Source organism: Lepisosteus platostomus, chromosome 6 (genome assembly GCF_059453375.1).
Source record: "Lepisosteus platostomus isolate fLepPlt1 chromosome 6, fLepPlt1.hap1, whole genome shotgun sequence".
Taxonomy (NCBI): Eukaryota; Metazoa; Chordata; class Actinopteri; order Semionotiformes; family Lepisosteidae; genus Lepisosteus; species Lepisosteus platostomus.
This window is the reverse complement of record NC_142616.1, coordinates 68,104,392-68,119,861: the sequence shown is the minus strand read 5'-3', so window position 1 is coordinate 68,119,861 and position 15,470 is coordinate 68,104,392. Positions and strand designations below refer to the sequence as shown.

The following is a 15,470-nucleotide window of genomic DNA, read 5'->3' as shown; positions in this document are numbered from 1 at the left end:
ACATGCGCACGGGCTCTCAAATGAGAAAAGACAGCAGCAAGAGGACTCTGTTCATCTAATGCAAAATTTATGTTCAGACAAAGAGCCGGTGAAAGGATATAAAGACTGTATCAGTCAAGGAAAACTGGTAAAAACAGTCTGCCGTTTAGTAAGAGAACAAGTCTGCGACAGTTCAGCACCCTCTAACGCACTGTTTTTTTTTTTACGATCTCATGCAGCCCTAAGTGGATCTTTGCCCACTTTCTTAGAGAATTCTGTCATCCTTGTCGGAACGCCACAAAGTGTAGCATTTGTCATCTCTTCCTATGTGCAAACTGTGCTAGGAGAGAAATTTCCCGAGTCCAGCTCTGACCATAACACTGCGATATAAAAATGCTCCAGGATTCTCCATGAAAAATACATAACAGTATAATCGAAAATGTTAATTTAACGTGTGTATGTGTGCTTGTTTTGCTATATTCTGTACGAACTTTATATTAACATGTGCCATATGAAATTTAATCTTTTATTTTCTAAACATTCCAAAACTAATATTTCACTCTGTTAATACTCTGCTAATTGGAACCACAGTCATGGTTCTCGTCTGAGAGAATTTCTTTCTTTGTCAAACTGAGAGATCGCACCGCCGTGTTAGTGCCAGTCACAGTGTGAACACCTTGAAAATAGGAGAGAGAGAAGAGCTACGGTGTATGAAAAGGAAATTAAAACAAAAGTTTAATGATTTTTTGTGAGCTTGGTAAACCTTCCAAGACACAAATGTCAACTGACAGTACCTGACTGCAAAAGCAGTAAACTTGAACCTGTAACCACAGACAGTCCCATGGGCACTAGCGTTCACGTCTCCACACACAGGCTGCCTGACGCACTTACTTGGTGCAGCTCTTCCGGGCAGGTCTTCGTCAGCCGATGGAGTCCTTTACTTTTTCTTCGGGAATGCGGGAGGAGTCCAGCTCAGTGGCAGGCTTTGAGGCTCTGTCTTCCTCTCCTTCCTCTGTGTTGGTGTGTGTCTGTCTGTCCAGATGTGTCCAGCTGTGTGCTGCCCGTGGCTCTCGGCTCCAGCACAGTCTGCTGTGTGACAGCACTGATCAGGAGCCACTCCTCTCCTCTCCTCGACTCTCTCCCCCTCTCTCCCCACCGCCCTGTCCCCAGCATCATCTTCCCTCCATCCCTCCCATCATTCAGCTCTCCTCCCCATCCTCATCACTCTCAGCTCCAGAACATGTTATAGCACTTTTGCTTTCGCCCTATGAAAGCATTTGTACCCATTCTATCAGGCTGAAATTCTTCAAACTGAGACCAGTTCTCAAACAGAGCGTTTGACAACCTGCTCTCCAGCCATAATTCACCTGCAGTATTTCTGAATTAGCTAAGTCCTTCTGATGTCACAGTGACACCTCCTTTCAATTTCTGTGAGCACTTATTCAGCACAGCAAGCTTGACAGGGTATGAAGACCTATTGTGCAACTATAGTTAGCTCATTTGAAATCCAAGCTACCATGTGTTTGGAAGAGGCAGTGTTCAATAAACGAAAAAGAGGAATTGTTGTCAAGTATAGACTTCTTATTTATTCATTAGATATGTTAATGGTGGATGGAGCATGCCTGTAATCAGAACTACCTCGGATCTACAGCTTGTCTCTGTGTGCAGTACTGAACAGGTTTATTACAGCAGTCTGTTGTTTCAATTTGTTACACAGGAGAGATCAATCAGGCTTGACTGAAAATCCCTGAAGCATTCAGAATAGAGCCCACGGATGTAAAAAAAAGTGTAGAAGTGAAACAGGGCTCTGAAAACCAGGTACCAGAGACAGAGTTTCTCACAGCTCTGCTGGAGCTGTCCGTAAAGAAGATTGAGACCTGATCCTTCACACCCTGCTCAACAAAGTCCAGATTTACTGCTCAACAGTTACCTGCTGTCTGTCCCGTATGCAGTCCATCCTGTTCTCCGATTCCATACCTCTGCCAGGTGCTGCTGGGCCAGACAGATCCCCCGCACAGGGCAGTCCAGCCCTGCTACAGGCTCACTGCAAACCAGTAGCCTGCTCCGGGTCACTCTGGGTGAATGCTGACTCCCAGTCTGGGAATCGTTGATAAGTACACTGTTCACAAGTGTGCGTGGAGCTGGATATAACACTCCGATACCTGCAAAAATGGAGGTCTTTAATCAAGTTGGAGTGTTACTTCTCCTACTTTACTATATCTTTGTAGAATTAAAATGTGTAAGTCCTCAGGAACACCCTTAGAGGTGGAGGTCATCTCTCCGTCCAGTAGCTTGGCCGCGTGGCGGAGCACTTCTTCCTGAGCTGATCCACGGTGCGTGGGTGGCATCTGTCTCCGGATCAATGAGGCCTATTTATAACTGCGCTCATTATGGCCCAGCGAGCGCAGCCTCTTCCCATCACGGGGAAGAAAGTCAAAGAGCCTTAAAGCAATTAGTTCAATTTAATCAGTAGCAGCTCCACTACACACAGGGACTTTTAATCAGTGGAACATGCTGGCCGTGTCATCTGAATGCACAATAAATGCCGGTGTAATTACTTTGCAGCCTTACCAATAAATTGAGGACTTGCAGATAGTGAGATGTGGAGGCAAGGAGAGGGGACCTCGGTAATAATTAAAAAAGGAAAACAGCAGAAGTGAACTCTCTGGGCCTGGACTTGAGCACCATTATTGCACAAGGGAAGGAGCAGAGCTACAGTGAGACAGTGAGGCTTCTTGCCATCATGATTCCCATAGATTCCACTATCTTCTCCTCGTCTATGAATGATTATTTGTGTTCATCAAAGCGACTCTCCTAGACTAAGGGTGGTCAGCAAGGGCAATCACTGATAACAGGGCTTCAGTCTAAATTGCCTCTTCTGAAGACAAAGCAGAAGAAGGTTCAGTAACTCAGGGACTTGAGAGTCAGGGGCGACCAAGCAGCAAAGAGCCACAGAAACAATGTGCATTTCTCTTCACCTGTGCAACCTCGCATCATTAATCACAATTGCAAGTAAGATGTGGTCCATTCATCCTGTTGGGCTGTTTCTATCAAAAGAAGACAAGAAACCCCAGCCCCGTGATCTGTGCCCCCAACTCTTTCCTATCTAGCTTCCCAGAAAGCTGCACTGACAGCTTCACTCTATCTCAGAGCAGCATTGATGGGTGACTCACAATGATGAGCAATCAGAGCCGCTGAGCTCATTTTTTAGCCCCTTGGCCGTTACTCATTCACAAACGGCAGACTTGCTGGAGCTGCCTGTCCTCCATAAAATGTCCTGCCACCCTGCAGTCTGTGTGGCTCCTAATGCCCCTAATGAGGGGGACACTATAATGTTAAATCTGTGTCGTCCTCCGGGTGAGACATAAAACCGAGGTCCTGACTCTCTGTGGTCCTTAAAAATCCCAGTTCGTTTCTCCAAAAGAGTAGAAGTGTTTAAATTTCTCCCCAGCCTTTACAAATCATCGCCTCCTAATAATCCCCATCTCTGAACTGGCTTCACTCTGAGAGCTGGTGTGGGGAGCTTACTGGCGCACTCTTGTGGGGAATACACATTGGTGGTGGAAGGGGGTAAAGTGATTTGAGTGGAGTCTGCAGAAAAGCGTTAAATGAGTATTTATTATTATTAGGTGAGGGTCTCAGCAGGGAGGGAGTATGAAGCCAGGTGAGTGACTCACAGAGGGAGGCAGAGCAGGTAGAAGTGTTTTTCCTGTGAAAGGTGAGTGGTCAGTGAGGGAGGGGGTACGAGGCCATGTGGGGGTCTCAGCGGGAGAGCTGGTATGAGGCTGTTACGTCCCAGTGTGTGTTCTTTGTGTGTTTTTTCTGTTATGTCCACACTGCTGACCCTTGATTGTTCTCCCTCCCCCATTGGCCCACCATCACACCACTGTTTCAGTATGACGTCATCATCAATTAGCTCTCAGCCAATCAGAACACATCTTATTCAGCATATAACATGGAGGTTATCAGCAAGGAGAGGCCTTTCGTTTGACTTCAGTCCCGTTTGGTTTTGGTTATTGCTTCGCTTTTGGTTATTGCTTCGGTTTCGTTGGTTTGCTTTGTTTTACTTTGTGTGTGTGTATTTTCGTATAGCTTTGGCTTTGTTGTTTTGTTGGTTTTCTGTTAGTTTATTTGTACTTTTGTTTTTGTGTGTTCATCCTTGTTTTGCCATTATCTTGCCCTAACATGTTACATGTTCAACCTTTGTGTTCTTTTGTACCCTGTTCCTGTTGATTACTCTTGTTTTCCCTTTTTTTTTGTATTCCTGGTTCACTTGTGTTTTTGTGTGAACTTTTGTATATAAGGTTAGTTTAGGTTGTTGGGTACACTTTACACACTTAGTTGATTTTGTATTAGTACACTAGTTTAGTACGGGTGAGTGCCATTTGTCTTGTATGGTTTTGGGTAGTCAGTGGAGGTTAGTTTGGGTGTTGAAGATGCCGAAGACTGTGTGTTTCGAGTTTTCTTTTGCAGTCAGGTTAGCTTTCCCTCACAGTCCTAGCCAGCTCCATTTTGCAGGCATGTGTGACAGGGCTATGTGGTGCAGAGGGGACTCTTGTGCTGCTGGAGTCGCAGGAGAGGGCTGCAGACTGACAGCTGCCTGGGAGGCAAGGCAGCGTTGGGACGAGGAGCCCCTTTCCATCCTGGTCAGACAGCTCCATTACCGCAGTGCTGTTTGTCACTCTGATGATGTGGCCAGAGCAGGTGCAGTCTGCAGAGAGAGGCCCAGGGCTGCTCTCGGCACTGCGCTGCTTTAATTAAGACCGGGAAAGCTCCAGTCCCCTCGGACCTGTTTATTGATCTCTCCTCTTCCGTCTTTTTCAGAGTATTTATGTACTTCTTTGCGTGGGTGAGTTTTTAATCATTTAAGGCCATCGAAAGACAAGGGTCCACGAGTTCTTTTATCAGTCTTTTTGAATGTCATTTACTGCTTCTACTATGTCTGCTGTCCTGCCCTTCAAAGGCTTCACTGTAGTTCGGGCATCAGGCAGTCACAGGCAGAGTAACGCCTCTCGATGAGTCAGTCAGTCACTTACAGACTTCATGTTGTTTCTCAGATTTGCTTTACCTGCATTTGTCGGGTCCGTAAGTCCATAATTAAATTACAGCTCGCACATAATGACATGGAAAATCACATCTACTTTTATTTGAAATAATATGCATGAACGCTTTCAGTGAATTGTATGTGTATTTTATTCGAAAGTGAAAAATGAACAATTAGCACGTGTCTAGTCGGCTGTGCCTTAACCTGGCCATGAAGGAGACGCCCTAAACAAGGGGGCCCAATAAAAATAATTCAATTAAATTACAAACACAAAAAACATCCAGTAAATAAAGTAAATATAGCCTGAGCAGATGCAAAACAGTGCTATAATGATAGTTAATTTAATACAATCAAAATTTAAGAATGAATGATTAAAACAGCAATTAAGCAGAAGTACGCAGCTATACTGTAGATTTTAGATGAGAATATTAAAACCCTAAAGAGCTGAACTGTCGTGAGTATCTCTGGCACCTTAACCTTGATGGTTCTTAGCTGTTTTTCAAGTCCATATCCTAGGAAAGCTCTTATCCACACGTGTTGAAGTGGAACACAAGAGCAAGGTGCACCGCTTCATCACGAGGAATAGAGCCTTCAGCAAATACCTGTCATGTAATAAGTCTGTAAGCTTTTAGCATGAAGCCTCCTGGAACTTTACATCTGGCAGGGAAATCACTTCTCCAAGACAAAACACCCTCAACCACTCACACAGATGGCCACCTGCTCGGGCCTTTCAGCCCAGGGATGAGGGTTCGATGACAGGCATGGCTCTAGTCCGTCATTAGGGCTCCTGTGTTTGTGTGCATTCAGGGGGCATCATAGAAAGACGTGGAGCCTTTTGTCTACATGTTGGGGACCATCGAGCACAAGTGTCTAATTTCACCCTGGCAGTGATTTTCAACAACATACTTGTGAAAGATTTGGCCAGTTGTGCAGATGCTTTAGCTTTGAAACATTAGCCATCACACAACATTCAATTACTTTAGGTTTTTTTAATAATTTTTTTTTTTTACATTTTGAAAATAAGACCTGTATTTAATACATTGCTTTAAAATTCCACCTTCAGTTTTTACAAAAAATGGCAGATTCCATCTTAATTTAAAACATAAAAGCTTCAATACAAATAACATTAAATATAGCACCATTCATTTGTGGAGACAAACATGCAAAGTTAAAAAAACATATTTCAGACAAAAAAATATGATTTCCCAGGCAATATAAAAACATTTGTACATTATATCAGATTCCCTTCTCACCCTAACGTGCACATGTTTAGAATATCTGACCATACATTTTTAAAGCTGGTTCTAGGCATTGGGGAGTGCATATATATAAACTGAAATTCCACTCAACTGTAAGGCAAAAGAGACGGTTGTGGACATCCTGGGCTCCCTCCCTGTACTACTGCGCTATTCTGTGGGACCAGATTTCCCCATGTCTCTGCCTCTCCAAGAACAGGATTCTCGTGCAACAGGCAGCAGGAGAAGGATGTGGCCGGTGCCTGACTCCTCCTGTGAAGGACTGAGCAGCAGGAGGAGCTCACCTGGGGTGACACACAGGGAGCAGCTGGCTCAAGCACTCACCTCGGGTCATGTGCTGGCCGGGCGCCAGAGTCTGAGCAGACAGGCAGGCAGTGGGCGTGGCGGCAGAGGGCGTGGCATGGTATGTGCTTTCAGCCTCGCCATTTGGCCACAAGCGAAACAGGATTTGAGATTTTCACACAGGTTTTAAAAGAAGGTAAAAAGAGCAGAAGATGGCTAACACACATGAGAGTCATCACACACCCCTCTGAGAGAGACTCGGGCACTAGTCCCCCTTCATCAGGGAAAGACGAACTGTCAGAAAGAGAGGTGCTGTCCAGGGTGCTGGTTTAAATTGACTACTGCAGAACAGCATTGTGTAATGTAAGTTGTAGGCAACGGGTCTTTGTTCCCTTTTCTATAATATCTACATAGATCTTCGTCTGAGAATCTGTTGAAAGATTGGCTGTGTGTTCAGGAGCTCTGCTGCTGACATCCAGTGTTTTGCTCCAAATTCCTTTGAATTTCCAGCCAGCACTGGTTGAAAAAAGACAGTGTCCATGGCACTAAGCATTTTATCCATTCCCAAAGAATCAGTTCTGACTAAATCATATTTGGGGATTCTAGGATTCTTCCATGTGGAATATCTCAGGAATGACTGAGAATAGATGCTGCTATAGTTTTCTTAAAATATTTTTTGACAGTTTAATGGATCTTCAGTGTATATATAATTGAATTTGCCTGTGTGTAATAAAATAGTGTAAGGTTCAGTTTCCATAACACTAAATTTTCCTGTTTCTTTAGGAAAACTAAGTTCAGTTGTGAACACATGCTTAAATATACTTCTTTGATGCTGCATTTAGAGTTGGAACTGTCTGCTCTTTCAGCAGTTTAAAATCAAGAGTGTTTCAATTGTTAGTTTGTTCCTGTTCTGCCTCTTGCATAACAAATAGGTACGGCCAACACACATGGCACTGTTCATGTCTGTTTTCTATGTCAATCATTGTGTGTACTTTTCCCCAGTATCTTTGTGATTGTGTCTCCATCTGGCATTATTTGTGTGTGGCAGTGTGTGCAGCTCATTCCCCATTGCAGGGAGGGATGTGTCAGAAGTATGGGGTGCCTACTGCAGAGGTGAAAGGGAGTCCATTTTGTAAACTGCTCAGCGATGGATTGCTATGACCATCTCAGCTGTCCTTCTTCTCCAGCGCTGTGTCTGAAACAGAGAAACCCACAACTCAGCACACCGCAGGTAAAAGGCCGAACCCTGTTGGGGCTCAAAGGCAGAGTTTATGCTGTTTTCTGACATGGGAAAGTGCATTACAGTGTGCCACCCAAGTGGTTTTCCCACAATTACTGTATCCATCTGGACTGGATAGAGGAATACAGGGGAAGTACAGCACCTTAGTGTCCCCAAGGGGATTTAAAACTCCCACTCTCCAGGGAAGGCTCCTATACTTGGTTCACCCAGACTCTCAGCCCCAGAAACCTGGGGAAATTGATGTGGGAGTGTAAACATTTCTTTTGAAAAATGTTGGGGGGCCTGGGAGAAGCTGTAACCCCCCTCCCCCCACCTCAAAAAGCAGAAGCTGTCACTTAGATCTCAGTATCTGGACACAGATATAGTTGTGACTCCAGTCAGCAAGAACAGGAGCCTGTAGCTCCAAACACCCATCTGCCCATGAAGCCTGGAAGCGCAGGCTGCTGGACGTACGTCTTTCTTACTGTGAGCAGAAGCATGCTGGAGCAACAGCCACGTTCCCAAAATAAGGAAAAAAGGAAGAAGAGGCTGAAGAAGATGATATAGAAAACTGTGCCTTTTAACCTTCTAGGACACAGAAGAATGACCCATTCATACAAAGAATCTACAAAGCCCTGCTCTGCCTGTGAAGAGCTCTTCCCAGTGTCTGTGCACTGTTACTGGTGCAGATACAGGTTATGCTTTGTGCAGGGTTGTGTGCTTCACTTTCCTGCCTGTGTTCCTGTGTGCGTGTGAGAGTGTCGTGTACAGTGAAGAACAGAGACAGACAGTTCATATGCAGTTCTCAGCTGATTTTATTTATAGCCATGTGTGTCTGTTCAGCTATGATAGGAGGAGGAAGATTCTAAATAGCTCATGACCCCAAGCACTAAGCTGAGTTTTTAGACATCATCTACCCCCAAGATTTCAGAATGATAAAGTCAGCACAAAGCAATACAGAGAGAGACAAGGATGTAGAGAGAGAGGATACAGAGAGACAGAACACTAGAGAAGGATAGCTGTGGGGAGAGAGAAAATACAGAATGATCTGTGAATGCTTCACCATATTAATCTGTCCTCTCCGTAATGAGAAGCGACTCTCACACAGATACATAGCTCTTTTAAAACTCCAGTGCTTTACAAGTAGCATGCAAAAAATATTGAAAATAAAGCAGGGCCAAAATATTTTTCTTTGAAATTGGATGCCAGTTTATATCTCAGTATCCTAAACATACAATTTTAATATTAACTACAGTTCTAATCCTCAAGCCCAGCATGTCTCCAAGTATTTTGGGTCTCTTTGTCCCCTGAGAGCACCAGCATTTGAATAACAAACTGATTTAGGTCATTACCAGAAAACATGGAATGAAGACCCAGAGGCAAATGGACCCTTCCAGATCAGCCATGCTGGCTCTTGCCTTAAACATATATATCACATGCAGGCTCTGTCCTAGTTTTTGCTTTTAACCTGCATTTTTTCATACTTTAGAATAGCCATCTCCTCATCTTTTCAGCTGTCCTCACTACAAAACACATAAGATGCAGACTCTCAGCATGTCCTCATATACATGTAATTCCCAGACAATCCACAAATGTTTCACTCTGAGTTTGGGCTCTGTCAGTAGCTGACTGAGACTGTCTTTCTCTAGTGCTGAAGGGGATGGTCCTGTGTCATTAGCTGACTGAGACCAGGTTTCTCTAGTGCTGGAGGGGATGGTCTTGTGTCAGTAGCTGACTGAGTCTGGGTTTCTCTAGTGCTGGAGGGGATGGTCTTGTGTCAGTAGCTGACTGTCTGGGTTTCTCTAGTGCTGGAGAGGATGGTCCAAGTGGCTTTGGCTATTCCACTCAACAGTGAGCACTGTTCTTATGAGCTAGAAACTTCTGAGCCTGTGATCTCTCCACTGCAGGTCAGAATGGAAAGAAGCATATAGCTCTGACAGGGCATGCTTCACAGGATTCCATTTTGCTCCATGCCTCTTCAAAGGATGCTGCGTACCTCTCCTGTTCTGTCTGACAACTGACACTTCTGATTGGTAAATTATGAAACACAAATTCAACTTTTTGTTCTTTGGAATATTGCGTCAATAAAAAAACAGCAAGACATCCATGAAGTGCTGAAGTGATATTTTTGTACACTCATCTTCTTCCTCGCCTGCTCCTGAAAGGCCACTCAGGTACAATTCCAGCCTGACAACAGCAGGTCTCCAATCTCCACACTCCTACACACCTGCCACTGCAGGTGGCAATGCCCTTACCTGCCCGCTTGCCCTGGCAGTGGAGCTGACAGTCCTCTTTAGAGGTGAAGTGGTTGGCGTTTCCTCCGCACCCGCTGTAGATGAAGGGGCGGCAGTCGGACACCCGAGAGTTGAAGTACCAGCGCAGGGTGTAGCGTGAGCAGGTGCCCTCCTCCAGAGGCAACAAGCAGGAGTCTGCTGGGCAGGGGAAGGCAGCATGAGTTCAGCTCTGGTTGCAGCTCTGTTCTGATGGGTTTGCGTTGGAGCTATCTGGCAAACTAACAGGCTGGAAGTGCTGTCATACTGACTTGTGTAACAGGATGTGCAGGTTTTGTAAGCACAAGCAAGTACAGACAGGCCTCCAGCTCTGTCTCAGTAACACAGAAATGTCCAATATGCATTGGTCACCACAAACAAGACCTTTTCATGCATAAAACACCAGTTTCCAAAACCACCAGTCTGTACTGCCAGGTCATGCCGACATGCAGAACTCAGCCAGCACCACTGTCCCTGCGTGCACATGGCCCTGGAGGGATGTTAGTAAAACTTGCACCAGAAACAAGGCAAGACCTTGATGGAAAAAGCTACAAAACAAAAGGCAGTTTTAGATGGTTAAACCTAGGAAATTAAGCAGGACACCAGCATGGGCAGCACTTCAGATCTGTGCGTTCCTGCAGATAAAGGCTGCAGAGTGACTCGGACTGTGTCATGGGACTGTTTAAACTCATCAGACTGAAAGAGGGAATTCTAGTTGAGGCCTTTGCAGATCTCCAGTCTCACAAGTGCTTTGATCACTTAATTGATTCACTGGTACGTCTAATTAATACTTTGTTTCTGTCTAGTAGGCTGATAGGTTAGAGAAGCAGTGTGTCTCAGCATTAGTTTTCTTTCACAAGGGCTTTCACTTCATCTGATCACTTAACCACAATGTCTAAGTAACTCTTTGCTCAAATGCATCAACTGAATCTTTGTTCAGACTGGAGATCTGCACGCCTGCTGCGCTGCAGGAACACAGCTGGAAACCACAGACTCCCAGGTTGTTGCAGGGGCTGAAAGAAAAGAGAAGTGTCCAGCTGCCCTGAACAGAACAGGTCCTGACCACTGGGCCACACCCCACCCATCAGTCCCCCATCAGCTCAACCCTGTCTGCCAGAAGAAGCTTTTGAAAGCAGCCAGCCTGGAGCGGTGAGACGTGGTGCACCAGTAGCACCGTTACCTTCACCAGCGAGCGCTCGCCTGCTGCGCACGGCCTGCCGGGGGTCGATGGTACTGGTTTCGCCTGAGGAGACAGAACAGTACAATCACTGCTCAGACCAGCACACGGACCCACTGGCAAGGCAAGAGCTACTGGGCATACAGCGACTGAGGGGGAACACGGTCAGATCATCATCTTCATCTTCTAGTGACTAAGGACTCACATCATGACTAGGCACTTTGAAATCAAGAGTATTTTAATGCTGGTTAGCTCATTAATGCAGCATAATCCAATCGTCAATAATACTAAATTTCTCTTGTGTGAGCAGTGCCAATTTGGAGTAGCACAACCTACATAAAAAATGTTCCACAATTTTTTCCACTTTTCCATAGCAAGTACCATGCTTTGTTAACACAGTAACTTACCAGCCATACCAGCAAAGCACTTTGTATTTGAATCTGAATTTGTGGGAGAAACAAGAGACTGAAGTACAGAGAGGTGAGAGGAAAGGAGCATACTGACCCTCAGTTAAGGTGACGGTGGGAAACAGGTCTTCCTCTGTGGGGTCATCGTAGCTCTCCACAGAGTATACATGCTCGTAGTCAGGGTCATTTGTATTCACCACCACACGCAGCTCCCGCCCTGAAACATAGGGGGCGCCAGACAATCAGAGCCCCCTCTGCCCTACACTGCCTGCCCTGCTGACCTACAGCTGTCTGTCCATCAGGCAGTCATCACTCCATCAGCCCAGATTATCTGTAGCGTTCAGTTTGTCAGTCAATCAATGGGTCAGTCAGTCATCCGGTCCCATTAGGGACTCAGTACACTGGCAGTCAGTGTCATCCAATCAGACACACTGGCACTGAGTCCCCATTTCGTTCAGCCAGACCAAACAGCAGGGCAGGCTGGACCAGGCCAAGCTTTTCAGCACTGCTGAACCAGCCACTGGAAGCCGTGTCTGCAGAATGGAACTTCCTCTGCTGGACAGACCGGGACGAATTCACTCAGGGACCAGGCTGTGGGAAATGACAGCACCCCAACACACTCCACACACATTCTGTACACCCCCAAACCAACAGACAGCAGACTGGCTTCAAGCAGAGCTCAATGATGAGAAAGAGTGGCCCGCTACACAGTCCTGCCATGCTAAAATGAGCCTCTCATTTCCCCCACATTTCTTCTGCAACCTTGTTTTCTTCGTGACTTTGTGGCCCGCATCAGGCCCTGCAGCAAGCACAAGGCTCCAATTGTAGCCTTGGACACTGCTGCAGCTGGGTCTGCTCCAATGTGTGTTCAGGGTTGTGACATTATCTCACAGATCTGCTCATTTTAACATGGGAAGACTCTGATCTTCACGGCTTCAAACACTGCTGACTGATCTGCAGAAACAGGGCTGGCCAGAAAAAGCATTCCAAAGCAAGAAGCTAATATGATGTTACTCATATGCACTTCACCAAAGTGATCTCTCAGTTACACACAGGTACAAAGCATACACAGGAGTAAGTATGGCCCAGTAGTTGAAGAAAGGACTGATCTCATGAAACAACCTGGTAATTCTGTGGTTTGCCCTGCTGTTGCCCCTGTACAACACCTAGGATTGACATGTCCCAGAATGCTCCACTCTGCACCCTTTACTGAAGCTAGAGCTGAGCCCCCCAGGTGTTTCTGCAAACGGCATCTCGTGTTCCGACAGTGCTCTGCGAGCCTGCAGGCTCAGTGGGTTTTCTTAAGCCTGCTTGACTGTGCCTGACCTTGCTCACCGACACTGACAGCAGCAAGCTGATTCAGCTGGCAACCACAACAAGATTTTACAGGCCTTGAAAATAAAACCTTTAAAAATATGTACAAAAAACATTAAAAGTACAGCAAATGAAGAATAAGAGAGTGGCAAAATAACAAGGACAGGGACAGAGAGAGAAGATGAGGTGATCAGCACACTTGGAGCCCAGTGAATGTCAAAGCAGTGAACAGGGAGATGAACACAGAATCGCAACACAGCTCCCACCCTGAAAACAGTGGACCTGTGTTGTCACTGCAGGTCTATCAACTGCAAAGACTTGTGCATTAGTCCACAGCTCTAACTGTGTTGATGACGAGGAGGAGCAGGCAATCGGAACAGAAGCACTTTCAGTTACCCTCAGTGTAGCCTGTTTCAGTAACAAACACGTTTTATATCAATAGTTCACTGTGTTCATTAACAATGTTATTTCCATTTCAAGCAGGAGGAATAATGAACTGAGAAGCTTATTGATCGATCAGTATTGTTCGTGGATTGAAAAGACTGAGCTTCAGTTATGTAATTTCACAAAAATGGAAATATTTCCTACTGAATCCTATTGTTTACCTGATCTGTAGAGTATATTAAGATTTTGACATTTAAGTTTAAAATATTTGATACAATCCATCAGACCTGAGTTACATTTTTTGTAAAAAAAAAATCACTCTCTCTCTCTAAATATATAGGGGGAAGAGTGGTGGTACTGTGGCTAAGGATCTGCACCTGTGGCTGGAAGGCTGCCGGTTCAAATCCCACGGCCGGCAGAGGAATCTTACTCCGATGGGCCCCTGAGCAAGGCCCTTAACCCCAACTGCTCCAGGGGTGCCGTATAAATGGCTGACACTGCTCTGACCCCAAGCTTCTCTCCCTGTCTGTGTGTCTGTGTCTCATGGAGAGCAAGCTAGGGTATGCGAAAAGATGAATTTCTAATGCAAGAAATTGTATATGGCTAATAAAGTGATCTTATCTATGTTTTACACTGCATTGACACTCTCTTGAGATGACCTGGATAAAAGCATTAGAAAAGACACACTCACATGCAGAGAGAGTGAGGAAGACACTCACATGCAGAGAGAGAGTGAGGAAGATACACTCGCATGCAGAGAGAGACAGGTGGGCAGGCAGATGGACGAACAGCAGATGGACAGACGGACTCACCCTGCTCGCCTGACTGCGACAGCTTCAGTACTGGAATGGGCCGGGTGCGATAGGACTGGGCAGGCAGGCGGGATGGGGAGTCTGGGACAAAACCTGAGAGGGGCGGGGCAGTTGGGTGTGTGTGGAGGACATGAGCAAGACCCAAGGAGAGAACAGACAAACTCGGCTCGTTAGTAAACAACATAAGACAGTCACAGCAACAACATCAAGAAGACAGTCAGATGGAATCTTGGGGGTGACTTCTGGGACAAAGAAGCATTCACAACAGAGGAGAACAACACAGTACAACAGAAGATGGCACTCGCAGAGTTGTTATTCCTATTTGAACAACTTATTATGGAAAAATGACCATCTCCCATCCCCAGAAATCCAACGAAACATCACCATAGGAAACCAGTGGGTTAGAGACAAAGGTGTGAGTTAGTAAGAGCCACTGGCGCTGTCAGCTGGGGTCACATGACCCCACTGCACAGCAGATTGATCCAGTTCTGGTTTTTACTAACTGGCAGGCTGGATATTTTAAAATTGTTGGTTCAATGTGGGTACATTTTCATAAGCAAGAGGTTTGGAGTTACAGTACAGTACTGCTGTTTCTTTTTTTGATTAACAAGTAAAAACATCCTGTAGCTCATAATACTCAAAACGAATCAATCAGCTGTGCTGTAGGAGTCAATGTGTTCCCCTGGTGTCGGATTCTGTCTCCAAGGGTGTGCCGGTCTCTGAGTCAATGTGCCTGTGTGCAAGAGTACTTCTATACTGTACATAACCAAACACAGAAACAGAAAACAACAATTACTTTCTGACACCTCTGTCTCTGCTCCCAAGGTGTCGAAGACTGGCGGCTTCATCCTGTAATTCCCTGAAGCATAAGGAGACACAGACAACCTGAACAGACAGCAGCCACAGGCTGTCGAGAGAGCTCGCCGACAGTGTCAGGCTCCCATTGCACAGCAGTGTGAGCCACTCCAAGCTTTACCTGCTGCCAGTTCTTGCATTTAAGCCGAGTCCAGGAGCTGGATCTTTCACTCTGCGGGCTTATTCAGAGCAGACTCAAATACAGTCTGTTTTATCAACGCAAAGCTCCGCAGCTGGTGAAACTTGAAAAGGGTCAATGGGAGTCTACCTGCACAGCTGATGTCCTGTGTATTAAATAACATCCAGTCCAGCCTGGAAAAGGGGAAGTGTATGAGACTGTTGCAGAAATGCTGACAGGCTAGCAGGAAGGAGTACACCATTGTCCCAGTGAACAGTATCCACCAGGGAAAGGCATGTGATGCCTTAACCTCACTGTGCCCTCCTGCTCATGGTGCAGAACGTCAAAGCCCT

The 15,470-nt window shown here is 45.7% G+C and overlaps 2 protein-coding genes and 1 long non-coding RNA gene across 9 annotated transcripts in view; 1 reads left to right on the top strand and 2 right to left on the bottom strand.

Annotated features, from left to right (window-relative positions):
• LOC148662278 (urocortin-3-like) overlaps positions 1–2,135 on the bottom strand; it is a 3,014-nt gene extending 879 nt beyond the window's left edge. The window contains exons 1-2 of one of the 3 annotated variants that reach the window (XM_088637256.1): positions 1,910–2,135; positions 871–1,068 (exon numbers count right to left, since the gene is read on the bottom strand). In XM_088637256.1, the coding sequence (XP_088493382.1) occupies position 871 (1 nt within the window). In that variant the 5' untranslated portion in view covers positions 872–1,068; positions 1,910–2,135. Of the gene's footprint in view, positions 1–870; positions 1,139–1,909 lie in introns of those variants that run through there. The other 2 variants (XM_088637258.1, XM_088637257.1) reach the window with 2 other exon arrangements.
• The window catches only part of LOC148662277 (uncharacterized), a 14,143-nt gene extending 4,240 nt beyond the window's left edge, over positions 1–9,903 (top strand). For both annotated transcript variants that reach the window (XR_015939705.1, XR_015939704.1), the window contains 2 exons: positions 7,636–7,792; positions 9,688–9,903. This is a non-coding gene — a long non-coding RNA (uncharacterized LOC148662277). The remainder of the gene's footprint in view (positions 1–7,635; positions 7,793–9,687) is intronic.
• Positions 5,993–15,470, bottom strand: LOC148662276 (uncharacterized). 4 transcript variants are annotated; one of them, XM_088637255.1, is made up of 7 exons: positions 15,121–15,470; positions 14,941–15,003; positions 14,145–14,237; positions 11,732–11,851; positions 11,231–11,293; positions 10,036–10,212; positions 5,993–7,756 (listed from the first exon to the last, which is right to left on the bottom strand). In XM_088637255.1, the coding sequence occupies exons 1-7, from the start codon at positions 15,137–15,139 to the stop codon at positions 7,728–7,730; spliced, it is 564 nt and encodes a 187-aa protein (XP_088493381.1). In that variant the 5' UTR covers positions 15,140–15,470; the 3' UTR covers positions 5,993–7,727. The 4 variants fall into 4 exon arrangements, 3 of the variants coding, with proteins under 3 accessions (XP_088493381.1, XP_088493379.1, XP_088493380.1); XR_015939703.1 differs by lacking the exons at positions 14,941–15,003; positions 15,121–15,470 and having other exon boundaries at positions 5,993–6,563; positions 7,668–7,756; positions 14,145–14,934; XM_088637253.1 differs by lacking the exons at positions 14,941–15,003; positions 15,121–15,470 and having other exon boundaries at positions 14,145–14,934.